Source organism: Equus asinus, chromosome 9 (genome assembly GCF_041296235.1).
Source record: "Equus asinus isolate D_3611 breed Donkey chromosome 9, EquAss-T2T_v2, whole genome shotgun sequence".
Taxonomy (NCBI): domain Eukaryota; kingdom Metazoa; phylum Chordata; class Mammalia; order Perissodactyla; family Equidae; genus Equus; species Equus asinus.
Window position 1 is genome coordinate 24,078,454 of NC_091798.1, and position 21,489 is coordinate 24,099,942.

At 39.4% G+C, this 21,489-nt stretch overlaps 1 protein-coding gene across 2 annotated transcripts in view; it reads left to right on the top strand.

Annotated features, from left to right (window-relative positions):
- The first annotated feature begins 1,962 nt into the window (after window positions 1-1,962).
- SOX30 (SRY-box transcription factor 30) overlaps window positions 1,963-21,489 on the top strand; it is a 37,374-nt gene continuing 17,847 nt past the window's right edge. Inside the window, exons 1-4 of one of the 2 annotated variants that reach the window (XM_044777734.2) lie at window positions 1,963-3,032; window positions 4,658-4,897; window positions 6,140-6,319; window positions 13,699-14,191. In XM_044777734.2, coding sequence (XP_044633669.2) covers window positions 2,027-3,032; window positions 4,658-4,897; window positions 6,140-6,319; window positions 13,699-14,191 — 1,919 coding nt within the window. In that variant the 5' untranslated portion in view covers window positions 1,963-2,026. The remainder of the gene's footprint in view (window positions 3,033-4,657; window positions 4,898-6,139; window positions 6,320-13,698; window positions 14,192-21,489) is intronic. The other variant, XM_070518175.1, reaches the window with a different exon arrangement.

A 21,489-nucleotide genomic window follows, 5' to 3' on the forward strand; every position in this document is an offset into this window, starting at 1 on the left:
GAACAAGGGAACTTTTTGGGTTCCCTTTCCCAATTTTGGAGGGTTAATGGCATTGTTCTGAAACTGGATTACAGTTATGCTTACAATACTTTATAATTTATTAAAACAAATCAAATTGTACATTTAACTTAAACGTAGGATATATAAACCAAACCTCAATAAAGCTGTTTTTTACAGAAAAAAAGGTTGCTTTCTGCATACAATACACTCCCGCATACTATTCGCATTGCTATTACAGAGGACTGTCACATCACTTTTATTGAATTACTAAATTAGATTGGAATATGAACCAGTCTTGAACAAATCAATACTAACTTGATATGTCTGCTTCTTTTACCAGCCTTTGTTCATGCACATATTTGGCTCTTTTGTTTAAACTCTAGTTCAGTGGTTCTCAAAGTGTGGCTCAGGGACTGACTCTTTCAGAGAGTCTGCTAGGTTCACAGCTATTTTCATAATAATTCTAAGGCAATATTTGCCTTTTCCACTTCATTCTTTCATGAGTGAAGCTTTCCAGAGCCTATGTGGCATGCGAATCACAACAGATTGAACGCAGAAGCAGACATGAGAATCTAACTGATTTCTTTACTAAGCTAGATATTAGATTCACAATACCACACTTCTAATTTGGGGAAAAACATAGTTTTATCATGAAAATGTCTTATGTTAACATGTAATGGATTTATTATTGACATTTTCAATGAATGGATAGCTAAATATTTTTTGATGTCCTCAGTTTTTATTTATGTGGAATTTATTAATAGATAAAACCACATCAATAAAAACTCTTGACACTCTTCAATTATTTTTGTGGGCATAAACGGCTCCTGAGTTAAAAAAACGTTTGAGAACCACTGCCGTCGTCTCCCTGCCAGGTGTGAGAACTCCGGTTTTCCACATTTGACAACAGGGGATCAGAAGGAGAATTGGGGCAGGTCTTTGAGAGGTGACGTGTTGCAAAAATCATCTGCTTCAAGATAAATCTATAGCTTTTAGTCAGGGTATCATTTCTTCATCTTGGTGATATTTAACGGAAATAACGACGATCTATGGGGGCATATTCAAAGGCCCTTGAGATAGGAGAGAGAATGATGAGAGGCCACACAGAACCAGGGCTAAACGCTGCGCAGTAGCAGTTCGTAGGGCCCAAGCCATTTGAGGTTTTAAAGGCTTTGCCAAGAATATTAGACCTTTATCATGCGGCCAATGGGGAGCCATTGCAAGATTTAGGAGAGTGGGGTGTGACAGGGCTAGATTTGTATTTTTGAAAGATCCCTGGCAGCTGCAATGTAGTGGCACAAGTGTGAAAAGCAGGGAGATCAGCTACAGGGCAGTATCCAGGTGAAAGATGATGGACGCTTGGAACAGTAATGGTGGAGGAAACCTAAACTAGTGGATGAATTTGGGATGTATTTTGCAAGTAGGGCCCACAGGACTGGTGATTAAGTGAAAGTCGAACACTCTTCCTAGCAAGATCAACTAATGGGGTTATTGAGAAGTTGCAAAATGTCCCCTTTTTCCCCTCGATACTGATCCAAAGGCCCAGTCGATGCTCAGCGCCAATCGCGTATTCTGGCAGCGCAAACAGCACGTCCAGTTCCCCAGTAAGTGCAAAGGACTCACGGGATTTTATCCCCTGGAGGTCAGTAGCGTGGAACTGCACTGTTTCCTGGGCAACGCCATTGTCCCGGTCCAGGCGGGGGCGGGGTAACTAAGGACTACAGCGGAAGAGAACTCCGGAAGAGAGGGAGAGTCAGAGGGAAAAATGGGCAGCACGTGCCGCGGCCCCGGCCATCGCGGGTGATTCGAGGGCTCAGCACGAGGCGAGAACGGAGGGCGGGCCGAGGCCCGGGGACGCTTGTGATTGGGCGAGGCCCAGAGGGAGGGCGGCTTTTTGAACCGCGTGGGGTGCTGGGTAGCAAAGGCCTTGGAAGGGTCTTAACCGAAAGGGGGAGGGGGAAGGTCGCCAACAAACGGCTGAGCTCACAATCCCCGCCAGGACCAGGCCGGAGCGTCCCCCTCCCCCATGGAGGGGGCCAGGCCGGAGCCGCCGCCTCAGCCGCGCCAACTGCCGCGGGCGACCCCGCCGCGCCCGCTGCGCCCCGCTCCGCCCCCGCTGCCGGTCGAGGGCTCCTCCTTTCGGGCAGCGGCCGCCGAACCCCCTCCGTTGCCGCCCGGCTTGGGCGCGGCCGCCATGGCCTCGTCGTGCAGGGAGGCCCCGGCGTCGGGCGTCCAGCCCGCGGCACGGCGGCTGCTGCAGGTGAAGCCGGAGCAGGTGTTGCTGCTGCCGCCAGGGCCATCCCTGCCTCAGGCCCGGGACGACGGCGCCGCCGCCTCGCCCGCGCAGGCGCGGCTGCTGCAGCTGAGGCCCGAGCTGCTGCTGCTGCCGCCGCCGCCGCCTCCGTCCCCGTCCGAGGGCGCCCCCTGCAGGCCCGAGTTGCACCCGGTGCAGCCCCGGGCGCTGCACGTCAAGGCCGAGAAGCAGGAGCCGGGGTCCGGCTTGGAGCCATCGGTGGGGCCGCGGAGGGCCGTCGAGGCGGGCCCCAGGGCTTCCAGGGCGGCCAAGGCGGAAGGCCCCGGACTGGCCGTCGGCAGCCGCCGAGGGGACGAGAAGGGCAAGTTGGCGGTGGAGGAGGTCATGAGGGACGCGGCGAAAGGCGGGGAAGGCAAAAGCCTGGCGGCCCTCCGAGAAGGAGTCATCAAAACGGAGCAGCCCGAGAGTCTCCGCGAGGACTGCAGGCTCGGCGCGGAGCCCGCGTCCAATGGCCTGGTCCACGGCAGCAAGGAGGTCATCCTGGGCCAGCCGTCCAACGCCTTTGGTCCGCATCAGCAAGACCTCAGGATCCCTTTGACTCTCCACCCTGTCCCCCCTGGGGCCCGGATTCAGTTTCAGGGACCTCCTCCGTCAGAGCTGATACGGTTGACCAAGGTCCCCTTGACACCAGTGCCTATTAAAATGCAGTCCTTACTGGAGCCTTCTGTAAAAATTGAAACCAAAGATGTCCCGCTCACCGTGCTTCCCTCAGATGCAGGTATTAGACGGCAGGGGAATCTGGTTTTCAAAGTTCATCTGTGTTGCCCCGTAACTGATACTAAACTAGGAAAATAAAATCATGGAACCGATTCTTTTCAGGGCAAAGTCTGCACAGGTGTCACTTCTGATTGATTTGTACATAGACCAGTAAAATACACTAACACCTTCAAGATTCCCAAACATTAAAAAAAAAAATCTATTTTTAGGCCCAGTGCGTAATGAGATTTAGATGTGATTAATGGTTATACACAAACATAGAAATATTTTTGTTAGGTAACACAAAGCCCTCAGTTTACATGCTGCAGATAATCAACATTTTAAAATATTGTGTTGTAGTAGGTCAGTATTTTTATGTGTATCAAGAAACAGAAGAAAAAATGGTGTTTAACGATAAATGGTTAAACAGGAAAGTTTGTACTGAATTTAAAGGGGATTTGTTTTCTGTAAAAATGAACAGTAAACATTTTTCTAGGAGAAAACAGTACATGATTAAATGTAACATTTTAGTATTCTAGAAGCTAAGGACTTACAGAAAATGAAAGTGCTGTAGAATAAGCTAGAAAAATTGTTTTCAAAGAAACGACTATAGTTACAGCAGTAACAACTACAAGTAGATATTTTATTTCTATCCATTATTTCCAAATATATACTTAGAAGATTCTTATTTTAAGATTTAATTCAGACAGAATACTATGCCAATGAATGTCATGGAAAGTCGTATTAATCTTCATGATTTTGTAAACTTTTTATTGTTTTTGTTCCTTTTTTTTTTTTTTACTGATTATTCTTCCCTATCTCCCCATCTTGCTTTTATCTTCAATAGTTTTTAAGCTTTGTTTTCATTTTCTAGAGGAGAGAAAGGGAAAGCTTTCTTTGTAATTCTTATTTCATTCTTTGTGCGTTTTTTAGAATGTTGCATATCAAGTAACCCTAAAATAAAGAGAAACAATATAAGAAGTTTATAGACAGTTGTTTGTGATGAATTATGTAAGAGATGTGAATTTGGCCAACTTCCTTTATTGTAACTTCAACTGGCTCTGTGACTCTCAAAAAGTCACTTTTATTATTTTTCCCCTGGACATGGGACTAGTGTTGATGACCCCCCTTGCAGGAGCTCCACCTTCATAATGAAATACAAGTAATATAGCATTATAATATTATAACTATTTTTGCTTGAATGGCCACTACATCAGCATGTAAATGAGTTCCTTTAAACATTTAGGGGATGCCTACCCAAGGCTATAGTCATTAATAAGTCATAGTTCCTGTCCCCCAGTAATAGAATATTTTTAATGGGAAAAAATATTAATTATTGTTAGAGGTATTAATAAAGCTCAGAGAGGTAATATGCCAGCAGTTTACTGTGTCTTCAGCATTATTACTTCCACTAGATCTTCAATCATATTATTCTTTTTTACGAAAGGAATAGTCATTCTAACCTATAGTTTAGAATGCTGAGTTCAGGGGTTATGAGGAATTCTGGAATACTGGCAGTTCTTTGGCTATATTGAAGTGTGTATTTTCTCCAGATGTTTAAAGAATAAATATAGATGGAGGTGCACTTCACTTTAAAATTGTGTGTGTGTGGCACATTAATTTAGTCTCTTAATTTTTGTCATGTAGGAATACCAGACACACCCTTCAGTAAGGACAGAAATGGTCATGTGAAGCGACCCATGAATGCATTTATGGTTTGGGCAAGGATCCACCGGCCAGCACTAGCCAAAGCTAACCCAGCAGCCAACAATGCAGAAATCAGTGTCCAGCTCGGGTTAGAGTGGAACAAACTTAGTGAAGAACAAAAGAAACCCTATTATGATGAAGCACAAAAGATTAAAGAAAAGCACAGAGAGGAATTTCCTGGTAATCAAATGAAATGAACAAAGGCTCTTTCTAATTTCTTTTAAATTAATTTATTTAGATAAAGATTAGGTTAGGTTGATATTGAAGGACGAATATGCATAATTTTTTTCTAATCTGATATGTACAATAAAGAGAATAATGGCTAATATTATAGAAGTGATTGAATTGATACTGGGCATCAGTTTCCTTAGAACCAAGTAGAGGGATATCTGGTCTCATATTTGCCAAACAATGCAAACCAGGAGACATACAGTTCTACTGTAGTTTTGATTAAATGTATAGATATGAACTTAAGGTAAATCTCCAGAGTTCTAGGCTATAATTTTGCAGATATGCTAGAAAATGAAGTGTTAAAATCACAGCAACAGAAAAAAATATGCAGTGCACACAAAGACAATGAGAATGCAGGGGTTCTCATGTTCCATTTTAATATTGGATGGTTATCAGAACATAGTCCTGCCTTCTGATTGATAGATTTATCTTTATCATGATATCATTTGAAATGAATTCTGATTTCCTTGCCAGAAGTGAGGACGTTGAGATTAAGCTTGGGTAAATGCACAGTGTATGGCTGACATGACTTTGCATGGTAGAAAAGAATCATTTTTTTTCTGAAGTATGAGCAGTGAGGGTCTAGGGGGTTGGTCAGAGGCAGCAATTACAGGGAACCAGTGATTCTCCTGGTTATACAGTGGCTACAACTGCCTTAACTTCTCTCTTCTGACTTTGGAAGGAAACTGAGTTGTTTGTGGACTTGGAGATTGCCAAGTCTAGGAGAGTGACTCTTCCTGAACTAGGCATGAAAATAGTGACTGATCATTAGTGACCATTTCATTGTAAGATATGGACAATTGTATCTTATGGAAAGTGAGGAAACAGGAGGAGACAAATACTATCTTACTGGGGCATTGTTTTACAGGAAGAGGAAAAGCTTTGGGATTCGAACTCAATGCCTTTAATGTTGATTTTACTACAGATTCAATATATGTCTTTGGATATAAGACATTTGAGCTTGCTCTTCCTTTGAATTATGGGTTACAACATTGCCCACTAGTTAGGAGCTATATAGATATATATGCTAAAATGCACAGAAATAGTATCATAGAGCTGGAAAGGACACTTTAGACATCACTTATTTTTTTAAATTTAGAAATGTTTTGGATTTTTAATGTGAAAAGAACTATTTAAAGGCTAAATAGGGTCTATATGTTCAAATTTAAAACAGTTTATCTTTTTCTATAGGTTGGGTTTATCAGCCTCGTCCAGGGAAGCGAAAACGCTTCCCTCTAAGTGTTTCCAATGTATTTTCTGGTACCACACAAAATATCATCTCTACGAATCCTACAACAATTTATCCTTATCGCTCACCTACCTACTCTGTGGTAATTCCCAGCCTACAGAACACCATCACTCATCCAGTTGGTGAGTTGGTTTTAATGTAGATTATTAATTTTTTAATAGCTATGTGAAAATTTTACCTTTTCAGTTGAAATTTTGTTTCTCTTAGCTTAAGAATTTAGAACAACATTAAAAAAAGTAAGAAGAGAAAAAGTGAAAACATAAAATCAGGAAGGAAAAATTTCAGTAGAGTTCAAAGCACTTGGTTTGCCAGAGTAGCAAATATTCCATGTGTAAAACCTCAGACCTTTTAAGCAAATCAGGATGAGCCCATAGATTAGGCAGATAATGCAGGAAATGACTGAGGTAATTCAATAGGAAATAGGAGTGTCTCTTCACTATCAGCATAAAAGAATGCCTTGCTAATGGTGTATGAGGCATCCTGTCCTGGAATTTAGTAATGATGATTGATATATGAAGACCATTCTCTCGCTGCTCTAGAAAAGCAATGGAAGTAATCTAGTTTCTACCAAATATTTGATTCATTTTACTGTCTTTCCCTAAATTTCTCCTCTATTATCAGTTCTTTACAACATTTCTGGCTGTTGCTTTTAAGAAACTCAAATTGAGAATCTAGTATCTTAATAACTTGTTATGAGGCTGTCCATCATTGATTTGTTCTTCCAGCACCTATTTTAACCATCCCTTAGGCAGAGCTTTATACATTCGCTACTTGCTACCACTTGTCCTAAAACTACTGCTCTTTCCAGTTTCCACCTGCTCAGATCCTTCTGGTAATAAAGCCACCTCTGCGTGCTGAGAGGTTTAGGTATCTTAAAAATTGACTGATTAGAATCTTATGCGTTTGTGATGGTTTTTTTCCCCTGTGTATCATTACAGTGGTTGATAGCAACAAAGCTGCATTCAAGATGTCTAGGCTCCAGAGAAGAATGCAGAAAGCTGATCCTGTCACCCTGTTCTCTCCCAGCACAGTCAGGGACTTTCACCCTTCACTATTTCGTAGTATCTTGTTTAATCCTATGTTTCAACCTAGGCTTAATTATGCTTTTGTTAACTTACTTTGTTTTGTCTGTTATGCTTATTTAAATAGGATCTCTGCTTTCATAATCAATGTTTTTTCTTTTTATCCCTTTTCCAAGACCTCTCTTCCATCTGTTTCTACCTAGAGTTAAATGCTGTTTGTTTTCTCCTTCCAGGAACAGATTTATCAATGTTCTCATTTGAGGAAGCTGACAGTTTTATACAAAACATTAATTTTGTGCAGTTCTGCGCAAAGATTTGAGGTGGATAGAAAGATTTTCCTCTAATGTTGGCAGAGGTCTTGCATCATGATGTTTTATTTAAGTATGACAGGCAGAATTGTAGGAAGCATTTCAGAGCCATACACAGCAGTAATCAAATCTAAGGCAAGATGATGATCTTTTGTTTTTGTTTGCTTTTTTTTTTTTTCCAATTTTTCTTATTTCTGGTGACATGTGGTATGAGTAAAGATTTGTTTCTTGGGTCTCAAATGATAAACAAGATCTTTATCTTATAAGCATAGTTAGGGAATTATTTTCACGGATATATACCTTAGTAGTTATGATAAGATTTATCTGCTACTGTATTGCCCAATCATGCAACTTTGGAATATGTTCTTTTAGTTTGTTCTCATCAGCTTGGCATTATATTACTTAGAGGAGTTGGTATCACTTGCAAATTTGGAAATTTTACTATATATTTTATATTCTAAATCATTTATGAAACTATTAAATAAGAACAAATTTTAGCACAAATCCCTAGGGGAATCATACTTTTAATCACTTATCATCTGCAGATGCAAGTTTTTGTATCTTCCCTTTTTTTTTTTGTTTCATTCAACTAATTTTACATTATATACTAAATATAAAGTCAGGGTAATTTTATTTTTTAAACTTGTTTTCTTTATTCCCATGGAAGAAAGATATCAAGTTAGTGAGGTATGATTTTTCTCTTAGAGAAACAATTTGCTCTGTTTTTTTTTCTAGCAAGCTTTGTGCACTAACATATTGTATAGATTTCACCAGGCTTTCAGATGTAGAAAACAGACTCACCAAGCTATATTTCTCAAGGTCATCACTTCTAATAACTGGGAGTTATATTGACTTTCCGAAAATGCTGTGGCATGGCATTTTTGGTAGAGAGACCAGTTGTATCTACTTTATCAAATAGTTTCTCAGTTCTAACTTTGAGTTTCTCTGCAGTTCTTAGGCGAATGCCGCCTGAGATCTAGTTATATTCATTTGTCAATTTGGGTTTGAACACTCTGTGAACTTGCCATTGTACCGCAGTTGATCTAATATTCTTAACCTACCTGCTATGAAGGTGAATTAGGATTCAGAAATCTTCTTAAGGTCTTCTTTAGTAGGAAGGGGTTTATTGAGTCTCTCTATTTCAGTTGCCTTTTATACTGTAATGACCATTCCACTGAGTCTCTTCTTTCTGTAAAAGTATTTAAAGAGTTGCTTAGTATTGACTTTGAGGTCCCTCAGTTGTGACTCCTTCAGTTTTCCTTTGGACTTCCTAATTTTTATTTGCATCTGACTTCACACTTGGGCTTCTCTGTCTTACATGTTTGGACACGCTTTTCATTGTCAAATGATGTCTTCCCATTTTGATGGGTTCTCTTTGATTTGATCAGTTAACCACAACGACTTTCTGATTTTTGAGACACATTTTTTCCTTCTGGGTTTTTAGCATTATCATATAAAATAACCTTCCTTTGTCTATGAACTTTTAATTTGAGTTATCTCTATCAGCCTTTTTTTTCCTAGCCAATATCTGTACTTCCAAAAATCTAATAACCCCAGGGTAGATATTTTTTTGTTAGAATCTTAAAATTAAATGTATGTTGTGATCACTACTGCCCAATATTTCACAAACAGAATTCATGCACTTTCTAGTAATTTTAATCCATTATTTGGTTCTTAGTCAAGCTTATTTCATTTTACTGTGTATTCTACTAAACTTGTTTGTTCTAATAAGCAATTATTTGTCCTGTACCAGATCATCCCAGTACATTTTTATCCCATTAGTCAATCTATTTGAAATCTGCCAATGTAATTTGGTATTCTCCCTTGTTTTGGTGAATGTTTCCATCTTAGATGCTTTCTCAGTATTTGTAGTGTTCTCCAGTGCCACGTTTGCATATCTGCCTACGTGCCCCCAACTACCTAATGTTTATTAAGTACTGATTATGGATCAGACTTGGTGCCGGGGACACAATGCAAAGACCTTTTTACAGTCTCTGCTGTCAGAGTTCATAAGGAAGCTGTAGAAAGCATAGATACAAATATAACTAATTTTACTATTTGTTTGATAGAATCTATAGTACTTTTCTTGTTTGGTGTTTTTTTATAAGCAGTGCATTATATTTACTTTCTCTCACATTCAATGCCACATCTCAGTCTCTTCTCCTGTTTTTAGTTTCCGAAAGTGCTTACACCATCATAGTCCAGAATTATTTTAGATTTTTTTTATCAGATGTCTTTGATGCCACTTATGCTAGCATTTTCATTTTATATTAAGTATTCAAATTTGTTTATTTTAAAGGCTCTTGGAACTTTGGTAGAAGCTATATTTATTTTAGACTGGCCTTTAAATGTCACTTTATACATATGTGAATTTTCTGGTGATATTATTTTGTTCTCTACATTTTATTTCTCATGTCTGAAATGAGTTTTCCTTTTTACATTTTAACTCATTTGACGTCTTTCACTCTTCAGAATTCATACTTTTTCTCTAAAGTTTTGATTTAAAAAATGCTTACTACTGCTTTAATTTTTTGTAGTAGACTTATGGTACCATTTGGGTTTACCCACCTCTTCTTGTTTACTATAACAAAACAGAAAACCCTCCATCACTCTGATACTGTTATAATCTGAAAAAAGCTAGTCTTGTCCCTGCCTTATGGTCCATTCCAGCAAAGTGTTATGTCCATAAGAAACACAAATCTGGCTTGAAAATTCCTTGAAAAGTGACGTAGTGCTTTATTGTAGGTTTTCTTGAGGGGACAGGGAAGGAGGAATCCTATGGTTCAACATATTGTAAGTCTTCTTGGGGCTTCTCATTACCTTTGTCTCTCCCCAGAGTCCCGCTGTTCTTAGAAGTTGCCTAACTATTCCTCTGATTTCTCTGTCCTCACCTCTGTCTCTGCCTCTCACTCTATTTCTCTCTCTCCTTTTCTTCGCTCTCTGTCTCTCTTTCTCTCTGCTACGCCACAGATGCTGGTCGTCCTCTCCTTCTTACTACCTCCATACAGCTTTTTCTTGTAGAGAAATTTGGTCTGTCCTCAGTTTCTTCCATTTGCCACTCCTTCCCTGTTCATCCCAGTCATGCAAGTCATGCAAGTCAAGCCTCTTGCACCCTTCATCCATTCAGCACAGGCAGTGGATTCTTCCTCTTTGGGGGCAGGTGGTGGGAGATTTTCAAGAATTCTTGAATCTATTAATAACTTTTTCTTTTGTGATTGTCATGCTATACTATAGATCTAAACTTTTGCTCTTTACCTCATATAATGATTAGATAATGCTAGCTGCTTTAACAAGCACTTAAAAATAATGGTTTAAACAGAATTATGGTTTATTTTTTGCTCATTTAAAGTCCAAAATAGGTATTTCTGGTTGGTAGATGGTTCTCTTCCAAGGGTTGATTCATGGGCATAGGCTTCTTCTATGCTGTGACTCTGCCATCTTTAATATGTCTCATCTAAGGCCACTGTACTAGTGTGCATGAGCCTGCAAAAGGGGAAAGAGCATGGAGGATCATGCACAAGAGGTTTTTATGGGCCAGTCTCAGAAGTGGTGCACATCACTTCTACTTACATTCCACTGGGGAGACTTGGCCACATGACAACTCCTAACTGCAAGGAAGGCTGGGAAATGTAATCATCTGTGTGCTAGAAGAAGAGAAAATGGGTGACTGGCTAGTCTCTCCCATACCTTACCTACAGTTTGATACATGAGAGCTCTGTGCTTTCCATAAGTCTTTCCTGTTCTCTGACAGTTTATCAGTGACGGCTGGATGCTGCTGACTTTAACCTCCTGCTAAGCAACCTGAGTTTTGACATTTAGGACACCTTCATTATACTTCCATATCACGCTCTATGCGTCTAATTATTTTTTACCTCAGACCCAAACAGTGCCTGACACATGTTAGCTGCTTAGTGAATATTCTTGAATTAAATGAGTGCATGATTATTACCCTATGCCTCATCGGTACCACTTCTTTTATGGAGATATCTTTGGTAGAGAAGAGCATTTGGCATCAGCTGAAAGATGTCTCTTCCTTCTTCAGTAACTGAAATAATATCAATGGTCTGTATAGCTCCTGTAATTTATGTTTCCTTTGCCTAGAATAACCATACTTCTTTGCTGAAGACTAAGAGCTTCTTGTACTGGATGTAGGGAGAAGAAATCTGCGTCAGGGTAGATTTTAGGAGCAGAGGTCTTGAGTACAGTGATTATTCAATTAAAACAACTTTGAGAGATTTTATGAGTCAGCCTGGCTTCGTAGTTGTTTGGAGGAGAAGGTTCTCCTTTACCAGATCAGTGGGAGAAGAGCTGTCAGCTAGAGGCTTATTGGCTAGTTTGTTTTTCTTTCATCTAGTCATACTTTTCTTAAGTATTATTAACCAGGTTTTGTGTCAGATACTGTGGATGCAAACATGAGTAAAACTGTTCCTGGGGTCGGCCCCGTGGCCGAGTGGTTAAGTTCGCGTGCTCCGCTTTGGCGGCCCAGGTTCTTGCCGGTTTGGATCCCGGGCACAGACATGGCACCACTCGTCAGGCCATGTTGAGGCGGCGTCCCACATGCCACAACTAGAGGAATCCACAACTAAAATATACAACTAGGTACTGGGGGGATTTAGGGAGAAAAGCAGAAAAAACAAAAAAGAGAAGATTGGCAACAGTTGTTAGCTCAGGTGCCAATTTAAACAACAACAACAACAAAAAACTGTTCCTGCTTTCAAGCACCCAGTTTCATGATTGTGGTAGGGGTGGCAGACATGCAAATAACAAATATTTACACTATTTCATGATAAGTGACAGATTTACAGGTTCTGAGGGAGCGTAGAGGAGGGAGATGACTTTGTGCTTGATTACTCGGGAAGGGCCTGACGAAGGCCTTGGCTCACAGATGGGAGGGCTAGTCCATGTAACCCCACCAAGGGAGAATGAGGGCAGCTTCCTTTACACCCTGGCTCAGAGGCCATCTTGAAACAGATGCCCTACCTCCGGGTTTAAGAGGGGCCATTATCTGCCTTATCTGGAGAGAGGGAAGGAGGGGAAGGTCTTCCCTGGACAAGGCTGAGAGAAGATCCACACTCCTTTCAGCCTCTGACAGAGACGTTTCTAACCGTACAGTCTGTTCTTGGACTACGTCTTCTGTGTTAACAGAGATCCAACTACACTGGAATAAACCAGACCAGGAATCTATTGCTCTGGCTTCTCTCTGTATTTCTCTGGGAGAGTTTAGTTAAATTTAGGCTGTGTCATTTGGATAACTCAGCAACTCAATCGGCAGTCCTCTATTCTTCAGGAACAGAAAGATCAAATACATGATCATTTCACCTACCTTTAAAAATTCTGCCTTATCTGTCATGCCCTGCTGCAATAATATTCCTTTCATATCTGTCACAAATTGTTGACCTGTGGCAAGTCTTATCGTCACTTGGGAATTTCCTTCTGTATTCACAATGGATACAATAAAGTGAAATAATTTTAGTGATTGTTTCTTTAGTTTTTCTCAATTAAAAAATTAAATGTCATTCATAATTTAGTTTAACATAGAGAAGTCTACAAAATAAATAAAAGACCCATACCACTAAGCTGAAACTTCTATTAATATTTAAAATAAAATTAGTATATTTAGAGAAAAGAAAATTCAGACAGTACCAATAGGTCTAAAATGAAAGTCTAGCTTTTCTTATTGCCCTATTGCCCTGTCTGCTCTCCCAAATGACTGTTCCTTAAAAGTAACCAGTCAGTAGTTTCATATTATTTCTTTCTGAAATGTTTGTGTGTACGTACCAGCATTTGTGGGATTCGTCTTTCACTCAATCACTCAATAATTTTATTCATTTATTTATTCATCAAAAAAATATTTGTTGAGGGCCTATTCTGTGCCAGGCAGAATTGTGAGCCCTGGGGATACAGCTGTGAATAAAACAGAAAGGGTCTCTCTTGTCATGGCACTGAGAATCTGAATGGGAAAGAGAGACAAAAATGTAAAATAAGTAAACAAGATGACTTCAGTTTGTTCAAAATGCTATAAAAGAAAAAGAGTGTTTTGATGTGGTGATGCTATTAGGTAAGGTGGTTAGTGAAAACTTCTGGTTGTACTGTTTATTAAATTCTACTGAAAAAAGAAAAACATGGAGTGACTCACTTAATGCCTGACCTATGCTATTTTTATTTCTAAAGGTGAAGCCCCACCTGCCATCCAGCTGCCCACCCCTGCAGTCCAGCGCCCAAACCCCATCCCACTTTTCCAGCCCAGCGTCTCCAGTACGGCCCCGGTGGCTGTCCAGGCTCCAAGTCTGCCCCTCTGTCCAGCACTCCCACCCCAGCACTTTTCTGGGCCCTCTCAAACGGACACTCATCGGCTGCATTCCGGAGCCAGTCTCTCTGTGAAGAGAGCCACTCCTGTCTCTCTGGAGAGCACTAACAAGATTCCAACTAGTGCAAGTACTGCCCATGCCAGATTTGCAACCTCAACCATCCAGCCTCCCAAGGAGTATCCCAGCGTTTCCACTTGTCCCAGAAGTGCTCCAATCCCCCAGCCTCCTCCTATTCCACATTCACATGTCTACCAGCCCCCTCCCCTTGGCCATCCGGCCACATTGTTTGGGACACCACCGCGATTCTCTTTTCATCACCCTTACTTCCTACCTGGACCTCACTACTTCCCATCAAGGTAAATGAATATTTTTTTTCCTTTAGCCTAAAAATACATATAGCTAGTGAATTTTTAGCTCTGAAGGCATCTCTTTTTTACGTCTAAAGGGGGAGCTGCTATTCAGCTCCAGCCAACTATTTCCACATAAGAATATGGGCTCCAACAGTGTCAGGTCTGGTTTTCATGAGAAGAATCAGTTATAAGGACCTTAGGATCATTTAGTCAAACCCCCTTTTTGTATAGAGCTGTGCTTGCCAGACTTTTATACGTATGCGTGAATCACACGTGATCTTGTTAAAAGGTAGATTCTGAGTCAGGAGGTCTGGGTATAGTGGTATCCTATACAAGAGTATAGTAAGCTTGATATTCTGCATTTCCAACAAGCTCCCATGTGATGCCAATCCTTCTGCTATGTGGACCACACTTTGAACAGCAAGGGTATAGAGGAGAGCACTTGGTCTGAGAGGTTGTGATTTGTCCAAAGTTACACTCCCCCTCAGTGCCCTTTTTAACCAAAAAATTTCCCATATAAATTATCAGTCAAGGAATTGATTTTCATAGGGAAGTATCTAGAGAAAACTAATTTGTCACTTTTCATTTTAGAGTGGTGGAATTTAACTCCCTTGCAAACGTTCTAATAGAGTGGTATTAACCTCTACTTTTCAATTGCTATTAAGTGTGTAGACAAAGATACTTTCTGTTGAGATTGGAGTTACATGTCTAACATCCATCTTCTATTGTTACTTATTTAGAAAGTAAAACTACTCCCCACTGGGTATACCAAAGCCTCAAAGAAAGAACTTTTAAGGTGTGTATTACGTTGCTTCAATTCACAGTGGGACTGCTTGCTTTCAAATCCTTAACCCAGGACTGAAAGAAAGTGGAACCAGGGGATCAGATCAGGAGAAAGGAAGATTTTGCTCTCTGAGGTTTTACTTTTCCCTATAGGCTCTTTTTATCTTAGCAGCTTTCAGAAGTCTTTTAGTTCAAGGAATCAAACCTCGAGACTCCTAAGGCCAGGGGTTGATAATATATTCTCATTGCTATCTGCCAAGATGTGAGATTTTTCGGGAATTCTAGAGAATTTTACAGTCTTTTCCAGATATAAGAAGAGTGCTAAGGACATAGCTGAAATTTAATAAATTAATAGGTTTGAGAAGATCAACCTTAGTTAGAAGCTTGAGGTCCACAAACTAGAACTGCAGAAATTTTATCTGTGTTACATAACTCATTTCACAGAACAGGAAAGACCTGGACAGTATTTACTCACAGGGACGGAGAAAAAGAGGCATCTAGAAGAGGCCGTGCCTCGCAATCTCATCCTGGTTGTTACTGCTTTTTCTTTTTAGCATTTTGAGAGCTAGGCATTTTTACATGTAATTCTCACAGCAATCCTGTGACTTGAGTATAATACTCCCCCACTTTTTCAGATAAAGAAATTGATCACAAGTTAAATTGCTTTGTTAAGGTCACACTAGTAAATGGCAGAGCCAGTAGTCAGACTTAGGTTTGCCTGTCTGGTTCTGAATTCCATATTTGTTATTTTCACTGTGTCAGTGAGGCTTCTCAATATAACGGCTCCTCTTGATGGGCAGAGGAGGCAGAGCTGTTAGTTGCCAGCAGAGAAACGTATGGAAAACACATGCTTTTGAATGGAAAACTCCTGCAGTCTAGTGAACTTTGGGGAAGATAATGTTTCCTTAGATAATAAATAGATAAAACCATAGAAAGTTTATCTTCTTTACTCATGATAAGTCTTACAGGATTTGGCTGTTAATGTACAAATCGTCAGATAACTTAAAGAATATTTTAAAAGGAAGCTCTGGAAAGTAAGCCCTTAGAAGACAGAAACTATACCTTTATCTTTAATACCATTATTGCTAGTTAATAATAATGCTACTGGAGGAAGCAAATGAAGTGAATTAGGAATATTATACTGTATTTTACTTCATTTAAGAAGGTCAGGGGCCGACCCTGTGGCTGAGTGATTAAGTTCACGTGCTCTGCTTCAGCAGCCCAGGGTTTCATCAGTTCGGATCCTGGGAGTGGACATGGCACTGCTCATCAGGCCATGTTGAGGCAGCGTCCCACAAGCCACAACTATAAGGACCCACAACTAAAATATACAACTACGTACTGGGGTGATTTGGGGAGAAAAAGCAGAAAAGAAAAAAAGAATGTCAAAGCAGTACGTCAGCTATAAACATTAAGCTGCATATAGTTTTCCAGAACAGAAGACCAGCCTTATAAATTATAATATTGTCTTGTTGTTTTTCTAGCTTCTACTTGCATGTGTGTGATGATAATTTCCCCAGAGAAATGGATAATCTTATCTATGCTTGTTTAGATAGTATATTTCAGTAAAATCCAGCCTGGCTAAGTAACAAAATTAATTGATACCGTCTCAATTTTTCTTTTGTCTGTTTTCCCAACTGATAACAAAATCTTCTATAAAGAATATTTCTTCCCTAATCTAATCTATGTGTGGAATTATTCAACCATTTCAATACCGTAATTGTAATGACATTATATATATATATATCTCAAATATATAAATATATATCAAATATACATGTTTGCCAAACAGTGCATTTTGCCTGGTAGGGGATCAGGCAGTTTAATCAAGGAGCCATTTTTATGAACCAGATGGACACTCAAAACTGCTGATCCCTAGCTCTGAAGGCTAACATCTTCTTATTGTCTTCAAAACTTAACCATCCTCATACTGTACTTAATGAAACACTCTCTTTCTGTACTATATTAATTTCTTAGATTAGTTCTTCTTTTCTCCCCCCACCCTTTCTCTTCTTCCTCCTCCTTCTTATAGTATTTATACTTTTGCATGCAAAGGAGATATCTAGGATCTATGTCATGTTGGCCATTAGGTAAACAAATGTGTTTAAAAGTCTATTGCAATTAAGGATATCGAAAGCATATGAAAGACAAATGGGGATTTATTAGCTTAAAATATGTAGAAAATGTAATCAGATACACATAGTAGAGAAGGTAAGTGCAAAGAATTCCTGGCTTTGTGGGAATATACAGCATCTTAACTGTAACCTTTTAGACAACACATCAAAGGTTAAAAACAAATATTCTTTTTTTTCCAGAAACCAAATAAGTTTATTATGAATTATATATATATATATATATTTTATTGAGTTAATGATAGGTTACAATCTTGTGAAATTTCAGTTGTACATTAATGTTTGTCAGTCGTGTTGTAGGTGCACCACTTCACCCTTTGTGCCCACCCCCCACCCCACCTTTCCCCTGGTATCCACTAAACTGTTCTTAGTCCATAATTTTAAATTCCTCATATGAGTGGAGTCGTACACAGATTATCCTTCTCTCCCTGGCTTATTTCACTTAACATAATTCCCTCAAGGTCCATCCATGTTATTGCAAATGGAATGATTTTGTTCTGTTTTACAGCTGAGTAGTATTCCATTGTATATATGTACCACATCTTCTTTATCCAATCATCTGTTGATGGGCACTTAGGTTGCTTCCATGTCTTGGCTATTGTAAATAATGCTGCAATCAACATTGGGGTGCATAGGACTTTTGGGATTGCTGACTTCAAGCTCTTTGGATAAATACCCAGTAGTGGGATGGCTGGATCATATGGTAGTTCTATTTTTAGTTTTTTGAGGAATCTCCATACTGTTTTCCATAGTGGCTGCACCAGTTTGCATTCCCACCAGCAGTGTATGAGGGTTCCTTTTTCTCCACAACCTCTCCAACATTTGTTACTATTAGTTTTAGATATTTTTGTCATTCTAATTGGTGTAAGGTGGTATCTTAGTGTAGTTTTGATTTGCATTTCCCTGATGATCAGCGATGATGAGCATCTTTTCATGTGCCTATTGGCCATCCGTATATCTTCTTTGGAGAAATGTTCTGTTCATGTCTCCAGCCCATTTTTTGATTGGGTTGTTTGATGTTTTGTTGTTGAGTTGTGAGAGTTCTTTATATATTATGGATATTAAGCCTTTGTCAGATATATGACTTGCAAATATTTTTTCCCAGTTAGTGGGTTGTTTTTTTGTTTCAAATCCTGTTTTCATTTGCCTTGAAGAAGCTCTTTAGTCTGATGAAGTCCCATTTGTTTATTCTTTCTATTGTTTCCCTTCTCTGAGAAGGCATGGTGTCCGAAAAGATCCTTTTAATACTGATGTCAAAGAGTGTACTGCCTACGTTTTCTTCCAGAAGCCTTATGGTTTCAGGTCTCACCTTTAGGTCTTTGATCCATTTTGAGTTTATTTTTGTGAATGGTGAAAAAGAATGGTCAATTTTCATTCTTTTACATGTGGCTTTCCAGTTTTCCCAGCACCATTTGTTGAAAAGACTTTCTTCTCTCCATTGTATGCCCTCAGCTCCTTTGTCAAAGATAAGCTGTCCATAGATGTGTGGTTTTATTTCTGGGGTTTCAATTCTGTTCCATTGATCTGTGCACCTGTTTTTGTACCAGTACCATGCTGTTTTGATTACTGTAGCTTTGTAGTATGTTTTGAAGTCAGGGATTGTGATGCCTCCCGTTTTGTTCTTTTTTCTCAGGATTGCTTTAGAAATTCGGGGTCTTTTGTTGCCCCATATGAATTTTAGGATTCTTTCTTCTAATTCTGTAAAGAATGTCATTGGGATTCTGATTGGGATGGCGTTGAATCTGTAGATTGCTTTAGGTAGAACGGACATTTTAACTATGTTTATTCTTCCAATCCATGTACATGGAATGTCTTTCCATCTCCTTATGTCGTCATCCAATTCTCTCAGAAAGGCCTTGTAATTTTCATCATATAGGTTCTTCACTTCCTTAGTTAAATTTACCCCAAGATATTTTATTCTTTTTGTTGCGATTGTGAATGGTATTGTGTTCTTGAGTTCTTTTTCTGTTAGTTCATTATTGGAGTATAGAAATGCTACTGATTTATGCAAATTGATTTTATACCCTGCAACTTTGCTGTAGTTGTTGATTACTTCTAAGAGTTTTCCAATGGATTCTTTGGGGTTTTCTATATATAAGATCATGTCGTCTGCAAACAGCGAGAGTTTCACTTCTTCCCTCCCTATTTGGATTCCTTTTATTCCTTTTTCTTGCCTGATTGCCCTGGCCAGGACCTCCAGTACTATGTTAAATAAGAGTGGTGATAGAGGGCATCCTTGTCTCGTTCCTGTTTTCAGGGGGATGGCGTTCAGTTTTTGCCCATTGAGTATGATGTTGGCTATGGGTTTGTCATATATGGCCTTTATTATGTTGAGGTAGTTTCTATGCCCATTTTGTTCAGAGTTTTTATCATAAATGGCTGTTGGATCTTGTCAAATGCCTTCTCTGTGTATATTGAGATGATCATGTGGTTTTTATTCCTCAGTTTGTTGATGTGGTGTATCACGTTGATTGATTTGCAGATGTTGAACCATCCCTGTGTCCCTGGTATGAATCCCACCTGATCATGATGTATGATCCTTTTGATGAATTGCTGACTTCTGGTTGCCAAAATTTTGTTTAGAATTTTTGCATCTGTGTTCATCAGTGATATTGGCCTGTAGTTCTCTTTTTTTGTGGTGTCCTTGTCTGGTTTTGGTATCAGCATGATGTTGGCCTCATAGAATGTGTTAGGAAGTGTTCCATCTTCCCTAATTTTTTGGAATAGCTTGAAAAGGATAGGTATTAAATCCTCTCTGAAAGTTTGGTAGAATTCCCCAGGAAAGCCATCTGGTCCTGGGGTTTTATTCTTTGGGATGTTTTTGATTGCTGTTTCAATCTCTTTCCTTGTGATTGGTCTGTTCAAATTGTCTGCTTCTTCTTGAGTGAGCTTTGGGAGATTGTAGGAGTCCAAGAATTTATCCATTTCCTCTAGATTATCCATTCTGTTGGCATATAGTTTTTTGTAGTATTCTCTTATAATCCCTTGTATTTCTGCAGAGTCTGTTGTTATTTCTCCTCGCTCATTTCTGATTTTGTTTATCTGAGCTTTCTCCCTTTTTTTTCTTTGTAAGTCTGGCTAGAGGTTTGTCAATTTTATTTATCTTCTCAAAAATCAGCTCTTTGTTTCATTGATCCTTTCTACTGCCTTTTTCGTTTCAATAGTATTTATTTCTGCTCTGATTTTTATTGTTTCTCTCCTTCTGCTGGCTTTGGGCTTTATTTATTCTTTTTTCTCTAGTTCAGTTAGGTGTACTTTAAGGTTGCTTATTTGGGTTTTTTCTTGTTTTAAAAACAAATATTCTTAATCTTTGTTTGGGTTATAGACCTATTTAAGAATGTGATTGAAGTTGTGGACCCACCTCCTATAATAATGCACATCCACATACATATACAATCTTCTGCCTAACCCTTATGGAGTAGGGAATTTATAGTCCCAAAACATTATAGACTTAGCTAACATGGAATACCTTCTCTGTAACTGTCTAGAAATGTTGAATTTAAGTATGAACAATTTAATACCTCACTAAACTCGCTGGAAGGGAAACTAAATCCCCCTGTGCCAAAATGACCAACAAGCTGAAAACTAGTACTGTGGTCCTGGAGGTGGTTTTCAGACTCAGAAATAGTCTCAGCCTTTATAACCTTGGGTTCTAATGCCTACATTAGAAGAGGAAATGAGGTCTTGACCCTGCTCAAGGTGAAAAGCTGAAACTAAAATCTCTCCATAAAGCCAAAACCCTGGAAGAGCTTCTCAACCTTGGTAAAGGAATAGAAAATTTTTATCACTGACCCAGAGAAAGCACAAAGAGGAATTTGTTTTTACCTAGGGCTGTATATGGAAAAAAAAGTCTTCTATTAGAAATCAAAACCCCAAGTTGCACTATAGACTGGTTCAGAATCTAAAATCATCCTATTCACTTTGATAAACTGAGAAATTAACATACAAATTAGTTCTGGGCTGACTTACCTTGGGTACCTATTCCAGAGGAACACTTCCACCATCTAGGACACTTAGGATTTCCAAAGGAGGAAAATTGTCACTAAAGATGAGCTTTAAAAAATTGTAGAATATGAGGAAAGGATTCATTAAGAACAGGAGTCACTAGGGGCTGGTTAAGTTTGTGTGCTCCACTGCGGCGGCCCAGGGTTTCGCAGGTTCGGATCCTGGGTGCGGACATGGCAACGCTTGTCAGGCCACGTTGAGGCGGCATCTCACATGCCACAACTAGAAGGACCTGCAACTAAGATATACATCTATGTACCGGGGGGATTTGGGGAGATAAAGCAGAAAAAAAAGAACAGGAGTCACTAGACCTTACAAATAGGAAGATTAACACCCCCAAGAACTTGAAATAACTGAAAGTCAAGAAGAGACTAAATATCAATA